The sequence below is a fragment of the Penicillium daleae genome, assembly GCF_028827525.1.
Source record: "Penicillium daleae strain IBT 16125 chromosome Unknown utg000001l_segment0_segment0, whole genome shotgun sequence".
NCBI lineage: Eukaryota > Fungi > Ascomycota > Eurotiomycetes > Eurotiales > Aspergillaceae > Penicillium > Penicillium daleae.
This window is the reverse complement of record NW_026623149.1, coordinates 205,828-221,213: the sequence shown is the minus strand read 5'-3', so window position 1 is coordinate 221,213 and position 15,386 is coordinate 205,828. Positions and strand designations below refer to the sequence as shown.

The following is a 15,386-nucleotide window of genomic DNA, read 5'->3' as shown; positions in this document are numbered from 1 at the left end:
GAATTTGCACCATCTTTCGCTAATTTCTTCGACACTTGGTCGGGCTTTTGCAATGTTTTCTCTCACTAGCACCTGGCATCTCTTGGGACAGAACCAAACAGACAGCATTTCCAGGGCTGCTGGCGTGAAGATCATAGATCAGCACTGTTCCTACATCGGAAAGTAAATTGATCATTGCCAACGTAGATCGGAATCTAGACCATCTCTAGAGAGCATCAGAGACGCATTTGTCTGTCGAATGCGAATGCAAGATTGACTTACCGAGCCACGATGGCGTCTCCGAACCCGTAGAGAACACGGCGTCCGCCCAGGAAAAGTTGTGAAGACCGTGAGGTTAAATAAAAAGAAAGGATCGACAAATAACGACGGTTTCGGCGAGTCGAGGCACGTAGCGCGCCAACCATCGCGGGTGTTGAGGCGCTGAGGAATGTACAGCGCGACCTGTTTTGCTTGGTATGCACGCTAAACCTATTCCCGCGTGACAGAGGCCACTGACACCCGCATATTCAAATTTCTTTTTCTCATCCGGTGGGGTTTCTAGATTATTTCCATCTGGTCATGACCTCAATCGCTTGAAGTTGCTCTGGAGACAAGCGCAGCTCATTCTCCATGACCCTGCTATCCGTGGAGGGTTTCTTGCTCGCCCATGGTCAGTAGCAAACAAACAAACATGTAAATGATCCTAAATAGAGTAAACTATGGCCTATTACGCTTTGAAAGATCCATCGTTTGCTTAAAGAGTCCTCTTTCTCCCTATCTCTGGATCTCGTGGCTATCGAAGCTCCTGATTTAACGTCGATCTTTCACACATCCGTCATAGTTCCGCTGTCAGATGTTACTGTCTCCTGAAGAATGCGCCTAGAAACACAACGCGCAAGCACTTCATCACGATCAGATTTTGATCACTCTGGTTCGCTCGTGATCCCGAAAGTCCATTCTCTGACCCACTGAAGTGCCATCGCTATGGGAATTCACCGCGGAAAAGGACAAGATCAACCCGATCTCAAGACCGAAGCAGCAGACCCATCGTCTTTTCCCATTCATGTCCACGTCTACATCCAAGTGAGAACCCCGTTGTCTGGACCTTAACCTCCACTCCGTACAATGTCTATGACCCGCTATTCAAGTCCTCATGATGGAGTCCCCACGACACGAGTTCTCCTTCCCCATGCGGCTGACACCTGCATGCGACATCGGGTTGTAAGGTGAGGGTATATAAGGCCATTAGGGAATCAAAAGTCCCTATAGGGTCACGCATTTCACGTCCTCCCGTCTCTTTTGTCTCCTTGTTATCGTGCTTCAAACTGCAGCTACAAAAATGAAGTTCACTACCGCTATCACAACTGCCGTCCTGGCAACTGGTGCCCTTGCTGCACCTCGTCCTGGACTGGCCGAACGCCTTGAAGCCCGTGGTGTCCTGACGCGCCAGTCTGTCCCAGCCCACAAGTTTGACAACTCTGGTGAGGAGAACAGCGTCCTACTCAAGGAGGGAAGTAATGGCGACAACGTCCAGTACAGCAAGAACTGGGCTGGTGTAGTTCGTGGCCAACCACCTCCCAGTGGTGTCTATACTGAAGTCTCCGCAACCTTCACTGTGCCTAACCCCACGGCCACCGACGATTCGGGTGATACTCAAGCTGCTTCTGCTTGGGTTGGCATTGATGGTGATACCTACACCAACGCTATACTACAGACTGGCGTTGATGCCTATATTTCTAATGGGCAGAAGTCTTATGATGCCTGGTATGAGTGGTACCCTAACGTGGCCGAAAACTTCAACATCGATCTCACAGCTGGCGATGTGATCGTTGCCTCAGTCAAGTCTTCTTCCCCCAGCAATGGTGTCGCCATTATCGAGAACAAGTCAACCGGAAAGAGCGTGACCCAATCGCTCTCAGCGCCTTCTTCCTCTGCCACCCTTGGTGGACAGAATGCCGAGTGGATTGTTGAGGACTTCGACTCTGGAAGTTCTATGGTCCCGCTCGCCAACTTTGGGCAAATCACCTTCACAGGTGCTCAAGCCAAGGCATCGGATGAGGAGTATGGTGTGAACAATGCTGTAGTGCTGGAAATTCAACAAAATGGCCAGTTGCTTGCCGATGTCCAGATCGAGAGCGACACCCAGTTTACCGTTACTTATGTGTAAGTGGCTGATTGAATGTATATAATTTAATGGGCTATTGCCCCGGCGTTCCAGGGGCGTTGACTCGGTGGCTTAACTTTTGGATTCAATTCTTTCTTGGGAGTTGGTGGAACAATTGTGCTTATGAACGAAACTAATTCTCTTTACTTTGATTTCTCGTTATGGAAATTTCCATCTTTTCCCCCAAGAGCTTCTTTTCAGAACTGTGGCAAGGCATTCTTGAACACGTTCTGAGGATCATATTGCTCTTTGATCCTTTGCAAAGTTTCATAGCGGCTTCCATATATCTTTCCCATGTCAGCCCCCTTCGGCGGAGTTAATGAGATATAAGTTGAAGGCACTATATTTGCGGCATCCGTTTTACTCAGAGCGTTGACGAACTCTTGGGCCCACGCAAGACCTTCAGCATAAACCTCCGGGGATGAACCCATTGGGATCATTTCGATCAAGTAATGCGCGCAGCGATTATCGAAGACTGTGCCAAAAGTCGGCTCTCTCGGGGCATCATGGCGAAGCTCATGAACACCGAATATAACCTCAGGATTGTTGGGCTGCCTCTGTGCATGGGTGCCAATAACATCCAAGACCTCGGGGGTCAGGTCATAGAAGTTCACCGTGAAGATCGTTCCATATGTATGTTTCGGGATCACCGTGTTTGTAAAAGCACCAAAGTCTCTGTGCGTGGTGGGCTGGACGGTGCTCATTCCAATTGGTAACCACGAGGACACTCTCAACAGCCACCGCTGGCCTTCTTCCAGGTCTGATGATGCCCACATGAAGAAAATTGACAAAGACTTTCCGACTGGGCCATTCAGAATGGCTTGATACAGGTGCAGCGATGACGGCAGATCTTCTCTTTTTGCTTTGCTATACTCTGCATTGTACTGTTTGATCTCAGCGGCTAAGTCACTGGACTTGTAAAAGGTGGTGCCAGCCAATATCTACAAAGTGGTCAGTCAAACGAGTAAAATGGTAAACGTAAAGATATCTTCGCTACCTGAGCTGAAGGGTAAACCTTCACGGTGAGTTCCACAATCACTCCCAATGTGCCTCCACCTCCACGAATGCCCGTCAGCATGATTTCATTAGCCTCGCAAATTTTCCCTTCTGCGTCGACAACTTTAGCACCAACAATCTGATCCACGCCCAGCCCATGCTTTGAACTGAGAGGACCGTAACCACCAAAAATCGTCCAGCCAGTCTGGCCCACAACGGGAGTGGTAGCGTACGGAGTGGTCACATTGTGTTTCTGTAGCGTCTCCAGTGTCCATAGCCATGACACCCCCACCCAGTCGTGCAGTCTGGGACTCGGCATCGACATAAACGTGGGAGATTTCTCGCAAATCAATTATCACTCCATCAGAGACCTGAGACCGGCCAAACATATCATGTCCACCGACTTTGACGGTGAATTGCAAGTTGTTCTTTGTCAAAATAGGTATCAGCGCTGCTACTTCTTCCGCCGAGCGCGGGCGGACGACGATTGCTGGAGTCCTGCTCTCATTGAAGACGAAGCCTAACCGCAGCTCCTTAAATTCTGGGGATTGAGGGGTTGCATGGTGAATATGAGGGTTTTGTGTGAGGAATTCGGTCAGTTGATCCATCTTCTTTGAGTAATTGGAGAGATTAGGTGCGAAGTGACCTGGGAGGTAATGGCCTTTGAAAGATACACACCGCAGCCCAGGGCGGATGTGCGATGATAGGGTACGATGCAAATGGAAATGATGACATGCTCTAAGCGACTGCAACTCGAACAAAGCAACGATCATCACTACCTTACGGCTTGCTTTGAGATTGGACCGCCACCAAATCATCAGGCAACGAATTCTGGAAGAGGGGTTATAGTAAGGCTTACTGCACATTCTAGGAATACCATTTTAGAAATAACTCTCAAGCTTGGCATGCAAAATGTATTTCTTTCCCTTAGATCCTAATCTCATATCTCCTCCTTGGCGTCTGAAGCGTCTTGCGTGTATTACCAAGCATCTGCACCCGGCTGGACTTTGGGGGCCAGGCTGGAGGGGATAAAGACCGTTTTTAGGCGTCTACTAATCGACACTCAAACGCGCATCGCATGCTCATTATCAGACAGCTGATTATTTATCGAATCGATAATGACTGCCTCACCAAACATTCTAGTGATCGGGGCGGGTGAATTGGGATTCCAAGTACTTCGATTCCTAGTTGCACATCCCCGCCAAACTGGCACGGTGGCCGTCTTACTGCGTCCAGGCAGCATCAATTCCTCCAGCCCCGCCAAACAGAAAGAGATCGAGACTCTGCGTAAGCTGAGTCTCAAATTAGTCCAGGGCGACATTGTCGAAGACTCGGAACAATCTCTCGTTTCAGTATTCGCGGACTATGGTACGATCATTAGCTGCACTGGGTTCGTGTCTGGACGGGGCGTTCAATTGAAGGTCGCTCGGGCAGTATTGGCAGCAAATGTCCCGCGCTTTGTTCCCTGGCAATTCGGGGTGGATTATGATGTTATTGGACGCGGATCACCGCAAGATCTGTTTGATGAGCAACTGGATGTTCGAGATCTTCTCCGGTCGCAAAGACAGACCCGCTGGGCGATCATCTCCACGGGCATGTTTACGAGCTTCTTGTTCGAGCCATCTTTTGGTGTGGTTGACATAGCGAATGCAGTTGTTTATGCACTGGGCAGCTTGGAGAATCAGGTCACTGTCACCACGGCGGAGGATATTGGGAGGATCACGGCGGAAATTGTTTTGGGTGAAGAGAGCGACGCGCTTTTTGCCGATCGGCCGATATTCGTCGGAGGAGATACTGTGAGCTATGAGGACGTGGCTCGCATTGTGGAGTTGTTGGTGCAAAAGCCAGTAAAGCGAAATGTCTTGTCTGTTGGTAATGCACTAGCTGCCCTTGAAAAAGACCCGGATAATTGGTTACTTAAATATCAAGCAGTCTTTGGGCAGGGACGCGGTGTGGCGTGGGATATGGACCAGACGTGGAATCGGCAGCGTGGAATGCTCACTACAAGAGCCGAGGAATGGGCTAGGGCAAACTTGCTGTGAATACGGTAATAACTGAGTTATTCGGAGCTTCTTCGGCCACCCTAATTGTAGTCGTCCAAATAGAACCAAGAATGTATCATGAAATCATCATATCATGAACCGACCATTTTGTAACTAACTAAGCCTCGGGTTGAGGCTAACTAGTGACTCATCGCTCGGATAGCTCATTTCGTTCCTCAACAAATTGAATTTACCATCTCAAACTATCCATTTCCAGGAGCATACAGCAGCTGTTTCATTTAACTTTCCTTTCTATTTCCTCCTCCATGGCAGTTCGCATCGAATCAGCCCAATTCCCTGCCGACACCGCTGCAATCCACTCCTTATTTTCCGGGTATGCGGCATCATTATGCATCGATCTTACTTTCCAGTCATTTGAAGATGAACTCAACTCGCTACCTGGGAAATATGGCGCATCGCAAGGAGGAGCACTATTAATAGCGCGAGCACAAAAATCCGATACGACTATCGAAAACGATGTCATAAGGCCCGAATCAGCGTCCCAGACTTCAGATAGCACGTCGATAGTTTCACAAATCGAGTCCGTTGTGGGCTGCGTCGGCTTGCGCTGCAATGACGATCACTGGTGTGAAATGAAGCGTCTTTACGTGAAGCCAGAGACCCGTGGGTTGAGGCTTGGTGATAAACTCGTGGAGGCTATCCTCGCCCAGGCAAAAGCCTTGGGATACCGTGGTATTCGACTAGATACTCTACCAGATATGGTGGCAGCGCAACGACTCTACAGACGCCATGGATTTGTCGAGATTGAGCCGTATTACGATACTCCTCTGGAAGGGACCATATTCATGGGGTGTGATTTGACGAAATAACGGCTCTACTCGAGAAAATGTTTAATATGTCTTGACCAGCAGCGGAATGTCGATAGCAACGAGTGCTATTCAGATAGTCTTCGAAGTCACTGGGATCAAATAGCTTTCAGGACCAAACAATAATGCTCATGCCAATAACACTCAACTCGAAGGCATCTGCAGAGAGTCTGCGAAGCATGTGTTGAGGATGAGCTCTAAGAATCAACACTAGAAGTATGTGAAGTTTCTATGCTCTACTAGCCCGCTGGCTCATCCTATGATCCAAATGAAACGACAATAACAAAGTAAATAGCGTACTGTGAACCAACTACATTGCTGAAGTGGAGCCTGCGTCCACCTCGATTCAAACTCCCTGAATTCATCCCGACGGAAGTAACGGGATACATGTGAAGAGATGAACTGACACGTTGCCAGGCCATACAATAGCTCACTGATGCGGATAATCATACTCCCAGCGAGGGCTTTTGGACTCGGCTTATATAGAGATCGACATACTTGTTCCGAGGCGATGGCAAATGACAGGCCGAGCGCCTTCATCGGGAGTATCCACCAAGTCGGAGATAACAGTTCGGAGATGTCTATTTTGGAACGAGGCAGTATGGAAAGAACTTGCTATATGTACCTACTATATCTACCAAGTGTTAGTTCTAGTTCAAGGTCGATTGAGATCTAGAGGCGAGAGAAATGAAAGTCCGACAGCTGGACGTGCTCATAATTGGAGCAGGAATTGCCGGCCTCTCAGCGGCGATTGCTCTTGGCAAGCAGGGTCACCGTGTTGTTGTAAGTTCTTCATGGACCTGGAGATGCGGTTGATCTGGCTAAATAAAGTCTAGATCCTGGAAAAATCAGCATTCTTGAAAGAAGCCGGTGCTGCAATTCATTTGCCCCTGAATTGCACGGCATTGTTACAATGGATGGGAGTGTTTCCCACGGGGTTTGGAGGAACCCTTCTCAATCAGGTAATCCTACTCCGACATTTTGGTTGAGGTTCACTGACTGGATTTCCCAGATTCATCGATACGGGTCGGCAGGCGACCTCAAATATCAGAAGAACTTTGATGGAATCCGTGGTACCTGGCAAGCAGTGAGCAATGCTGTTCACCAGTCGAGATGTTTCCCTCCTGCTAAGCTTTCAATGTATGAAGGAATGGTACTTGGTTCACCGGGGTGATCTTCACAATCAGCTCAAGAATCGCGCCCTCGAGACTGCAATTCTTCATACCCGGTGCAAAATCACTACCATTGACATCAACGATTCGCGCCCGTCAGTGATCCTGGACGATGGCCGCAAGTTCGATGCGGATGTTTTGCTCGGTGCCGATGGACTACATGTATGTGCCCCTATAATAATATCTGTTCAGAGGTGAGGGATTGACAAGCTCTGTAGTCTCAGGTCCGTGGTACAGTCGCACCTGAAGCGCCTGGTCCATATCCGGTTGGAAAATCATGCTTCCGATGGATTTTACCTACCGAGAAGCTGAAGAGAGAGGAATCCGCCCTGCAGTTTGTGGCAGATCCTGGCGTTTTCATTGAATGGGCATCTGAAGATCGCCGCCTGGTTGCATACCCCTGCTCTGACAACACGGTGTTCAATCTTTGCGCCTTTTTGCCTTCTAGTGAGGTGAATCACGACGGCTCGGGGGACAGTGAGTGGCACTCAAATGACTTGAGGCTCGTAGAGAGCTGACAAAGATGGATTATAGGCTGGCAGAAGGTGGGTAAAGAAGCAGACCATTGTCCAAGGATTCTCAAAGTTCCACCCTGGAGTGCAAAAAATGGTGGGGCATGCTGGTTCCAATTTGAAGGTATGGGAGCTTTTTGATATGGAGTGTTTACCTAGTTGGACCTCAGGACATGCAGCTCTCTTGGGCGATGCCGCCCACCCGTTTCAGCCGTGTAAGACCAGCATAATCCCTGTCCATTATGAAACTCTTGCTGATGTCTCCGTCAAAGACATGGGCCAAGGAGGAGCCATGGCCATTGAAGATGCTGTCGGTATCGCGACCTTGCTTCCTGTTGGTACGCGACCGGAGGATATTCCAACACGTTTGCAGCTGTACCAATCCTCTCGACAGCCGCGAGTGGAAATGGTCCTCAACTTCACTCGCCTGAACGGGCGCGATGATAATAACACCGCAGGTAGGAGAATCACACGTAAGTCTCCATCGCTTCCCGTCAGTAAGATCACCAAGATGGTGGGTAGCTAATCTAGAATAGCCGCCGACATGGTCAAGTTCATGGGAATTTGCTTCTCATACAACGAGATTGATCAGTGCAAGAAGCTTCTAGCTAAGCACGCCGGGTATCACATAGGAGGGTCGGGGGAATAGAGATGTTGGATAGAGCATCATTTGCCTGGACAAGGTTGGACTTGTTTCAGTATTGGATGAATGATCCAGTGGTAAGCAAGCAGTAACTAGTTAGTTAGGTTGGTTAACTAACTAGTTTGCATGACCTGGGTGTCAATCTGGCCCCAATCATCCAGTGTGTCGGGTCGGTCGATCCGCTTTGAAATCGTTCCTAATCCAGAACCTGAGAATAAAGACCATGGATAAAACTCAAAAATTAGCCATACGCAAGAAACATCCTTGTCGTGGGAGACCTTGACACTATACACAACCTGGAACCGAGGACCCAGATACAAGTAGGCACCCTGGTCGGCCTTGGCTCTTGTGTAAACGATTATTCCCGCTTCGATGGGGGTTCCATAGACGCGTGCAGTCCCGACCAGCTGGAGCGACGCATAAACCCGGATCGTCAAAGTTGGGCTTTCTGATTATAGAATCATTTAAAGAATTCTACTGACTGGCTAAGGCAGGCCTGCCGTGGCCCGTTGTGCGCGCCCAATGCAGTCCATTCAAGGATGCTCCACTGCAGAGCCGTTTCCTGGGTGCACATTGGTTACCGACGGGGCGGACGGAGGGAGTTGGGTCTGACGCTAATCTGGCATGGAAGGGACTCCCCGCTGGCATGAAGGTCAACGAGCCCGGTGGTTGGGAATAGTTTAGATACGAGGGCAAGTCTCCCGCGCAGCTCGTGGGAATGGTGAGCTTATATTTGACCCCAGCTTCAAAGACAATTGGTGGGGATTGACCGTGAGAGAAGGCTGAACGAGAAGGGAACATGGTGTCTCCCTGTACTCCGTAAACGATGCGAATTGACACATCTTGCAGACGAGGCCCGTACACAGACAACCCGAGGATTATTAATATTGTCCGGTCGAATGTCAGTGTTACCTTGTTCTGCACGAGCGGCATCTGCTTTTTCGTGGTGCATTCTGGTCACCCTTGGGCCCCCCCTCCCCACCAAGCCCGAGGCTCTGGGTCGGTGGCGAACGCAATGTGGGCAGCAGCTGAGCAGACACGGTGTTGGCCCTGCTGGATCTCGCGGAAACAGACCGCTTCTTGGATGACCCGTCGGGTCTGGGATGCCTTGCTGGCACCTGTGGAATGATGGCATGTCGCGACCTGACCACGGTGGGAGAGAGGAGAGCCCTGGTGATTCCTTTTTTGTTCTTCACAACGACCTGTAGGCAAGTTAGTTGATTCGATCGAGTTCAATGTATCAAGAAATAGCGGGACTATAAAAAGCAGAATGGGTGTTACTGTACGGAGACATGGTTCAAATCGCCCAAACAGCTCGTGTTGTGCCCACAGAGGGGCAGTTCAGGACGGTGATCTCCTTCGAGCTGCATGGAATATCCTCGTCTCTGTCTGCTGGTTCGGGACAAGACCCGACAGAGTGGTTCGTGCTGGTGGAGACGGAGGGGAGTTGAAGGAAGAGAGTTTCTGGTGTGGATGTGGATGTTCTGCGCTGCCCCCAGTTTCCCGACCGTTTGGGTCCAACCATTCTGCTCTGCTTCGCCAAGTTCCACACCCGCCAGTCGCGCCAGTTGCGCAGGCGCTGTCTTGCATCGGAGGCTTTTCTCCTGGTGGCACTTTCTCTTTCTCTTTCTCTTCTTCTTGACTCCTTTTCACGTCCGATGTGTGAGATCTGAACTGTCAACAACCAGGCGTTCAGCCCCCGATCCACCGCCACGAGGTTGCCCCGATGCGAGGGATGGCGCTGATTTAGGACTATGACGGAACTCGATCGACCAACAGATTCAACGGGAATCGAGGTGGATGCCGATGCCAGTGTATGGTCTATCTTCTCGATCCACCGAACTCGATAGCAGAGGACTGCTGCTGATTATCGCTCTCGATGAAGTCACCAAGTGATGTGGACAGCATTCGAAGCGATCTGACCTCGTTGAGCGAGTCTATCTATAGTTATGTGTACGAGAATGGTCGGACCTACCACGCGTACGGATCCGGGACTTATGTATGTGATCTGGAGCTGTGAATGCCCCGGAAAGGACTCGACTGGATGTTGAATGTGCGGCAACTCACACGTCTCGCAGGTCCTTCCCAACGATGAACGAGAGCAAGGTATGATGTGCGACAGACATCGTCGAGTTATTGCATCGTCTGACGGAACTCTTGTGTAACCTTTCATTCAGAAAGATTGGACGTGATGCACCATGTGTTTCGCCTCTGCCTAGATGGCAATTTGTGTCAGACAAAATTGAAGCACCCACAACGCATACTCGATATCGGAACGGGGACGGGAATTTGGGCCGTCGACAGTTAGTCTCTCAGTCATGAATTTGGAAAGCCTCGCGATAAAGGCTAATCAGCAGCAGTCGCGGATGAGTTCCCCCTCCGCAGAGGTGACGGGGGTTGATCTTTCTCCAATACAGCCTGGCTGGTCAGTCACCGTTATCACCGAGGGAATGTCTGGTCTCAGGGACACGACTAACTTATAACTGTACAGGATTCCACCTAATCTCTCATTTATCATCGATGATGTGACGAGAGAATGGAGCTTCCAAACCGAGTCATTTGACTTTATTCATGTGCGATGTTTCGCTGGAAGTATAGAGGATTGGTCCACGTTTTTGAAACGATGCTACCGGTACGTGCGATACCCCAGTCTATTCAAGGTTATGTCACGCTACGTGAGACGCTGATCGATTGTCAATTTTTCAAGATACCTCAAGCCCGGTGGACGAATCGAGGTCGCCGAATATCGTGCAAAGCTATATTGTGATGACGGCTCATGTCCAGAGGACAGCTATCTATATAAGTGGGAGGTCAGTACCATGGAGACAAAGAAATCAAAGGAATAAAATTCCAATTGACTATCTACAGCGCGAATTCGATCGAATCACAGAGATACAAGGACGAGATTGGGATATTGCCCCTAAGCTTCCAAGCCTCCTGCGAGAGACTTCTTTCGAAACCGTTGACACGATCGAACATGTTTGTCCATTCGGCACGTGGCCCAAAGACCCCAAGTTGAAGGAAGTAGGTCGCTATTTCCGAGCTCAGATGGTCGAGGGTGCTATGGAAAGCTACTCGCTCGCTTTGTTTACCCGGTTTGGTGGTTGGAGACCCGTTGAGGTGCAGGTTTTATTGGCGCATCTACGAGCGGAGATTCAATCAAACAAGATTCATGCCTATTCCAAACTGTCAGTGGAGGTCCTTCTATGAGTTTATGATGATACTAATCCATTGATTAGTGCCTTTGTCACAGCGCAAAAGCCTAAGAAATAGTATGAGATTCCGTTTAGATCGAGTGTGGATTCCGAGGAAATCATGGATGTATAGACTGGAGGGCGGCTCTCTGAATTCTAGTTTTTTAGCCTGGCATGCATACACAGGGCGCAATGCAGGGGATTCGACATTTATTTACAAATTCCAGCCATTCTGAATCAATCGTGCGCCTCATACTACTAAAGTTTTGTGAACTGGTCAGTCTAGTTTGTGGTGCCTCAGGCATGGTGCCTCAGGCATTACTATGACTAAGCAACTCCGCCCAATGGCGGCTCCGAACATCCCGCGATGACGATCTCCATTGTTGTAGTTCCTCTTGCCATTTCTTTCGAAACTTGCTTTATTTAAAACACGGATCATGCCATGTAGAGAATGGTGTCTACATATCTAATGCCGACACCACCGCCTGATGGATTCCAGATAAGGCGAAAGCCCGTTTCCAACCCAAATCTCAGGGAAACTGCCATCGCCCAAGCCCCTGGGGGCCTACACCACGCCACAACCTCTCCATCTCTAGCGCCGCCATCATTATCACGGCCTCCATCTTACAATGATTTGTATGGCGCAGCACTACGAGTATCTCAACCACATACATCGTTGAGACCGCGAACGGCGGGTGCACCAAGTACATCCACACCGCCATCACCATCGCAATCGCCATCTCGAAGCCCTTCTCCTACGCCTGTGCAAAAGGCATATGGCGAAGCCCGTCATTTCTTGGGCGGCCTGATCAACCATCCAACAGAATCTAACAAACATGTCACTATTCTGCGTCACTCGCATGGCCTCGTCTTCTACAGGGGTAATTCCACTTCGGTGGCGGTGTCAATCTTCTCTGATACACCCCTGCCACAGGACCGAACTGTATGGCTCCAAAATAAGGGGTGGTCCGGTAAGACCGGCATGCGTGCCAAAGCTTTGTTCCGGTTGAATAATAGCTGGCTCGATGTCACACCTGGCATGCCTATCCGCGCGGATCAAGTGAACCCGGATGACGAACGTGCCTGGCAGCGGGATATCAAAAAGTTCCTGAAAAAGACGTCCGCGAAGCTACGCGATACCCATCTACTACGCGAGACAGCCGTAGTGCATATCCCCGCCGAAGCTGGCGATGGCTATTTCCAGTTGGTGCTGTGCCAAGGTGCGAAGAAGAAGGTGCTTGGCAATAGCCCCGTTTTCCGGGTCATTTCGACATCTACCAATCCCCATTCTATCCGCGGTGCGAGTTTGAGCACTCTGCCTCTTGAGGTTGGAGCCATGGTTGCCAGTTTGTACGCTCAGACTGCCGCCCAGACAGTGATGACACCCGCCACCACGGTGGTCAAATCGAAGCTGAATCCGTATCGTCCGTCCTGGTTGACGCAAGTAGCGGCCCAGAAGGCTTACTCCGCAAGTGGAGTTCAAGATCGAGTTGCGGGAGTTTACAATGGGTCATCCGCTCAGCCTCGCAAGGGGCAGTCGAATGGGGATCCAATGGGAATTGCCAATCATGAAGTGTCACCGACCGAGCTTGGCACTCAACCCCCATTCCCGATGATTTTCAAAGCCCGTGGGCAGCAGGAACACTCAATGGCACCGAGTAGCCCGAATGATACTCCGAAGTTAACACTCGACAAATTTCCAGATTGGGTTTTGGAGCAGTTACGAGGTTACTTCTTTGGCTGGGCTCGATTTTATACCAGCACCGGGAAAGAGAATTCGACCGGCCCCTGGTGTCCAATGGTTCTATCTGTGCGCAATCTCGATCCCCTCCAAGCCGCTCGGGTCAACATATCCCAAGTCGCCAAGCATGTCGTCCATTTACGTCTCTTGGATGAAGTACCCATCCAAACCACCAAGATGGAAATTCGAGTCATGGGTTTTCTCCGAATGGACATCCCACCTCCCACTGGCGCTACAAGCCAAGAACTTGCCGATGCCCAAGCCGCAGCCGCCGAGGTCGCCGTGCTGGCAGATGCATATGATGTCTCAGTCGTGCAGGGTACCCTTTCCGACCCCGCCTGGGCACCGGAGGGCCCAACGCGGGATGAACCGGGCCAACAAACTTCTGGCTGGGTAGATAAGACGCGACAGGGCTACGAAACTATACGAGCTAAGGGCCAGAAATTCGTGGAACAGGTCCCGCTACATCGACTCGGAGTTCGGTCTGTCGCGGATGAGTGGCGAGAGCGACAGGTGGCCATGAATGGCTTTTATATTGTACGATGATCATCGTGTGTGGTTTGCATCATCTCTTTTCTCGTTTATCTTTCATCAGCGGCGTTTGGACCATACTTCTTCTAATATGTATACTAATCATTTGTACCATAATAATTCACGCACACTTCAATATATTACGGACAGGAAAGTGAACTTTCAAAAAAGTACCATAATCATCTACAATTAGACCAATCCCCTCATATTAATAGTCAGTCTAACATGTATATCAAACCCATTCCAACCCACCAAAATCAAGGCCCAACCGGTTCCTCCACCGCCGCAAGATTACACTGCCGAAACAACCGCACCTCATCCGGCCTAAACGCCCCAACAACCGAATGTAAAACCCCGCGATTATTAAACAACACCAAATCCCCCTCCTCCCAATCATGCGCATACACATACGGCGGACTAATCCCCGGCCTCTGGAGCTTGTACACAATCTCCCGGACGCGCGCGAGATCGTCTATCACCGTGCCGTCGGCGAGGTGGATGCGCCGGATGGCGGACGGGTGGATTTGGAGGGCGAGTTTGCCTGTGACGGGGTTTTTCCAGAGCATGGGGAGGATTTTGATTTTGGAGGCGTCGATGGGCGGGAGGTCTGAGGCGGGGAGTTCGAGGTTTTCCGTGTGGAGGCCGAGGCCTGTGGAGCGGGAGTGGGCGGGACTCATCCAGATGTAGCTTGCGCGGATAATCAGCTTTTTGTCTTGACTTTTCTCCACTGAGAGTGTAGATTTGGTGGTAGGTGAGTCCTTACGGGTGAGGTGCATATTCAATTTTACTCGTCCGCACGAATTCCTGCTCAGCTGGCGACAAAAGCTCAAACATGCGCTCGCCGCTCACAAACGCCGTCGTACCCAGTGGCACGTCCATCGTCTCGTCAGACCCGTCGTCGTACAACAGGGTCTGCCGCCGTCCCTTGGGAACCTGCACTGCGAGCAGGGTAGTCACCTGCGGCGGGTTCAGATCGTACAGTGCGGCATCGATATGCCAGCGATAGAAGCGGGTGAAATCGTAGTCCTTATCGTCGGGAATGTGATCTTTATGGAAGGTTCGATGATGGGGGTGTCGTAGTTGGAAATTCTCTAGGCCCTCGTAGGACTTGATGAATCCGTTGCCGATGATTTGCACTTGGGGTTGATGTGGTACGGTCTTTAGGTCTGGATGTAGGATGCTGCGTTTGGCGTCGATTGTCTTGCCGTGGCCGTAGTTGTCGGCGGCGGGATCGAAGCGCTTGGTGAGTTCGTATTGGGCCTTTGGAGAGATGCTGTCCTGGTTTTTGAAGACGATGACATGGTGGTGATAGAGGGCGTTGCGGATAGTTGCGAATTGTTCGTCTGTAGGATATGAGCGAGAGCATGCGCGGTTCTATGATAGTACATACCAGATATATTCTCCAAGTCAATCCCGTCAATCTGCGCTCCAAAATCAATCTTGGATCCCGATGGAGGCTGGATCGGCTTCACAGTCAGCGGCAACACGGCCATGATGCTCGGACTCGGGATTGAGTTGCCTCTAAATTGCTTAAAGTTTGCTGGTGCAAAAGCCGGCGAACTCAGCGCGGCCCGGTCGAAGCTAT

The 15,386-nt window shown here is 50.4% G+C and overlaps 10 protein-coding genes across 10 annotated transcripts; 8 read left to right on the top strand and 2 right to left on the bottom strand.

The window, feature by feature from the left end:
• Positions 1-1,318: 1,318 nt before the first annotated feature.
• Positions 1,319-2,146, top strand: N7458_000067 (A4/G1 family peptidase; the record flags this gene model as incomplete). The annotated part of the gene is made up of 1 exon (XM_056903461.1): positions 1,319-2,146. The coding sequence occupies one exon, from the start codon at positions 1,319-1,321 to the stop codon at positions 2,144-2,146; it is 828 nt and encodes a 275-aa protein (XP_056771228.1).
• A 194-nt stretch (positions 2,147-2,340) lies between these two features.
• On the bottom strand, positions 2,341-3,747 carry N7458_000066 (FAD-dependent oxidoreductase; the record flags this gene model as incomplete). Its single annotated transcript, XM_056903460.1, has 3 exons — positions 2,341-3,084; positions 3,141-3,344; positions 3,373-3,747. 3 exons carry the CDS (start codon positions 3,745-3,747, stop codon positions 2,341-2,343), a joined length of 1,323 nt encoding a protein of 440 aa, XP_056771227.1.
• A 510-nt stretch (positions 3,748-4,257) lies between these two features.
• N7458_000065 (aromatic alcohol reductase) lies at positions 4,258-5,181 on the top strand (the record flags this gene model as incomplete). The annotated part of the gene is made up of 1 exon (XM_056903459.1): positions 4,258-5,181. The coding sequence occupies one exon, from the start codon at positions 4,258-4,260 to the stop codon at positions 5,179-5,181; it is 924 nt and encodes a 307-aa protein (XP_056771226.1).
• Positions 5,182-5,447: 266 nt separating this feature from the next.
• Positions 5,448-6,011, top strand: N7458_000064 (GNAT family N-acetyltransferase; the record flags this gene model as incomplete). The annotated part of the gene is made up of 1 exon (XM_056903458.1): positions 5,448-6,011. The coding sequence occupies one exon, from the start codon at positions 5,448-5,450 to the stop codon at positions 6,009-6,011; it is 564 nt and encodes a 187-aa protein (XP_056771225.1).
• A 684-nt stretch (positions 6,012-6,695) lies between these two features.
• Positions 6,696-8,341, top strand: N7458_000063 (uncharacterized protein; the record flags this gene model as incomplete). Its single annotated transcript, XM_056903457.1, has 7 exons — positions 6,696-6,791; positions 6,845-6,970; positions 7,021-7,161; positions 7,196-7,342; positions 7,399-7,632; positions 7,715-8,165; positions 8,229-8,341. 7 exons carry the CDS (start codon positions 6,696-6,698, stop codon positions 8,339-8,341), a joined length of 1,308 nt encoding a protein of 435 aa, XP_056771224.1.
• Positions 8,342-10,089: 1,748 nt separating this feature from the next.
• N7458_000062 (Phosphoethanolamine N-methyltransferase) lies at positions 10,090-10,355 on the top strand (the record flags this gene model as incomplete). The annotated part of the gene is made up of 2 exons (XM_056903456.1): positions 10,090-10,149; positions 10,221-10,355. The coding sequence occupies 2 exons, from the start codon at positions 10,090-10,092 to the stop codon at positions 10,353-10,355; spliced, it is 195 nt and encodes a 64-aa protein (XP_056771223.1).
• A 31-nt stretch (positions 10,356-10,386) lies between these two features.
• Positions 10,387-10,643, top strand: N7458_000061 (uncharacterized protein; the record flags this gene model as incomplete). The annotated part of the gene is made up of 2 exons (XM_056903455.1): positions 10,387-10,441; positions 10,513-10,643. 2 exons carry the CDS (start codon positions 10,387-10,389, stop codon positions 10,641-10,643), a joined length of 186 nt encoding a protein of 61 aa, XP_056771222.1.
• Positions 10,644-10,653: 10 nt separating this feature from the next.
• N7458_000060 (class I SAM-dependent methyltransferase) lies at positions 10,654-11,608 on the top strand (the record flags this gene model as incomplete). Its single annotated transcript, XM_056903454.1, has 5 exons — positions 10,654-10,760; positions 10,827-10,967; positions 11,043-11,145; positions 11,204-11,523; positions 11,575-11,608. The coding sequence occupies 5 exons, from the start codon at positions 10,654-10,656 to the stop codon at positions 11,606-11,608; spliced, it is 705 nt and encodes a 234-aa protein (XP_056771221.1).
• A 390-nt stretch (positions 11,609-11,998) lies between these two features.
• Positions 11,999-13,816, top strand: N7458_000059 (LipA and NB-ARC domain protein; the record flags this gene model as incomplete). The annotated part of the gene is made up of 1 exon (XM_056903453.1): positions 11,999-13,816. The coding sequence occupies one exon, from the start codon at positions 11,999-12,001 to the stop codon at positions 13,814-13,816; it is 1,818 nt and encodes a 605-aa protein (XP_056771220.1).
• Positions 13,817-14,058: 242 nt separating this feature from the next.
• On the bottom strand, positions 14,059-15,294 carry N7458_000058 (TauD/TfdA dioxygenase family protein; the record flags this gene model as incomplete). The annotated part of the gene is made up of 3 exons (XM_056903452.1): positions 14,059-14,518; positions 14,565-15,144; positions 15,192-15,294. 3 exons carry the CDS (start codon positions 15,292-15,294, stop codon positions 14,059-14,061), a joined length of 1,143 nt encoding a protein of 380 aa, XP_056771219.1.
• Between the last annotated feature and the right edge of the window lie 92 nt (positions 15,295-15,386).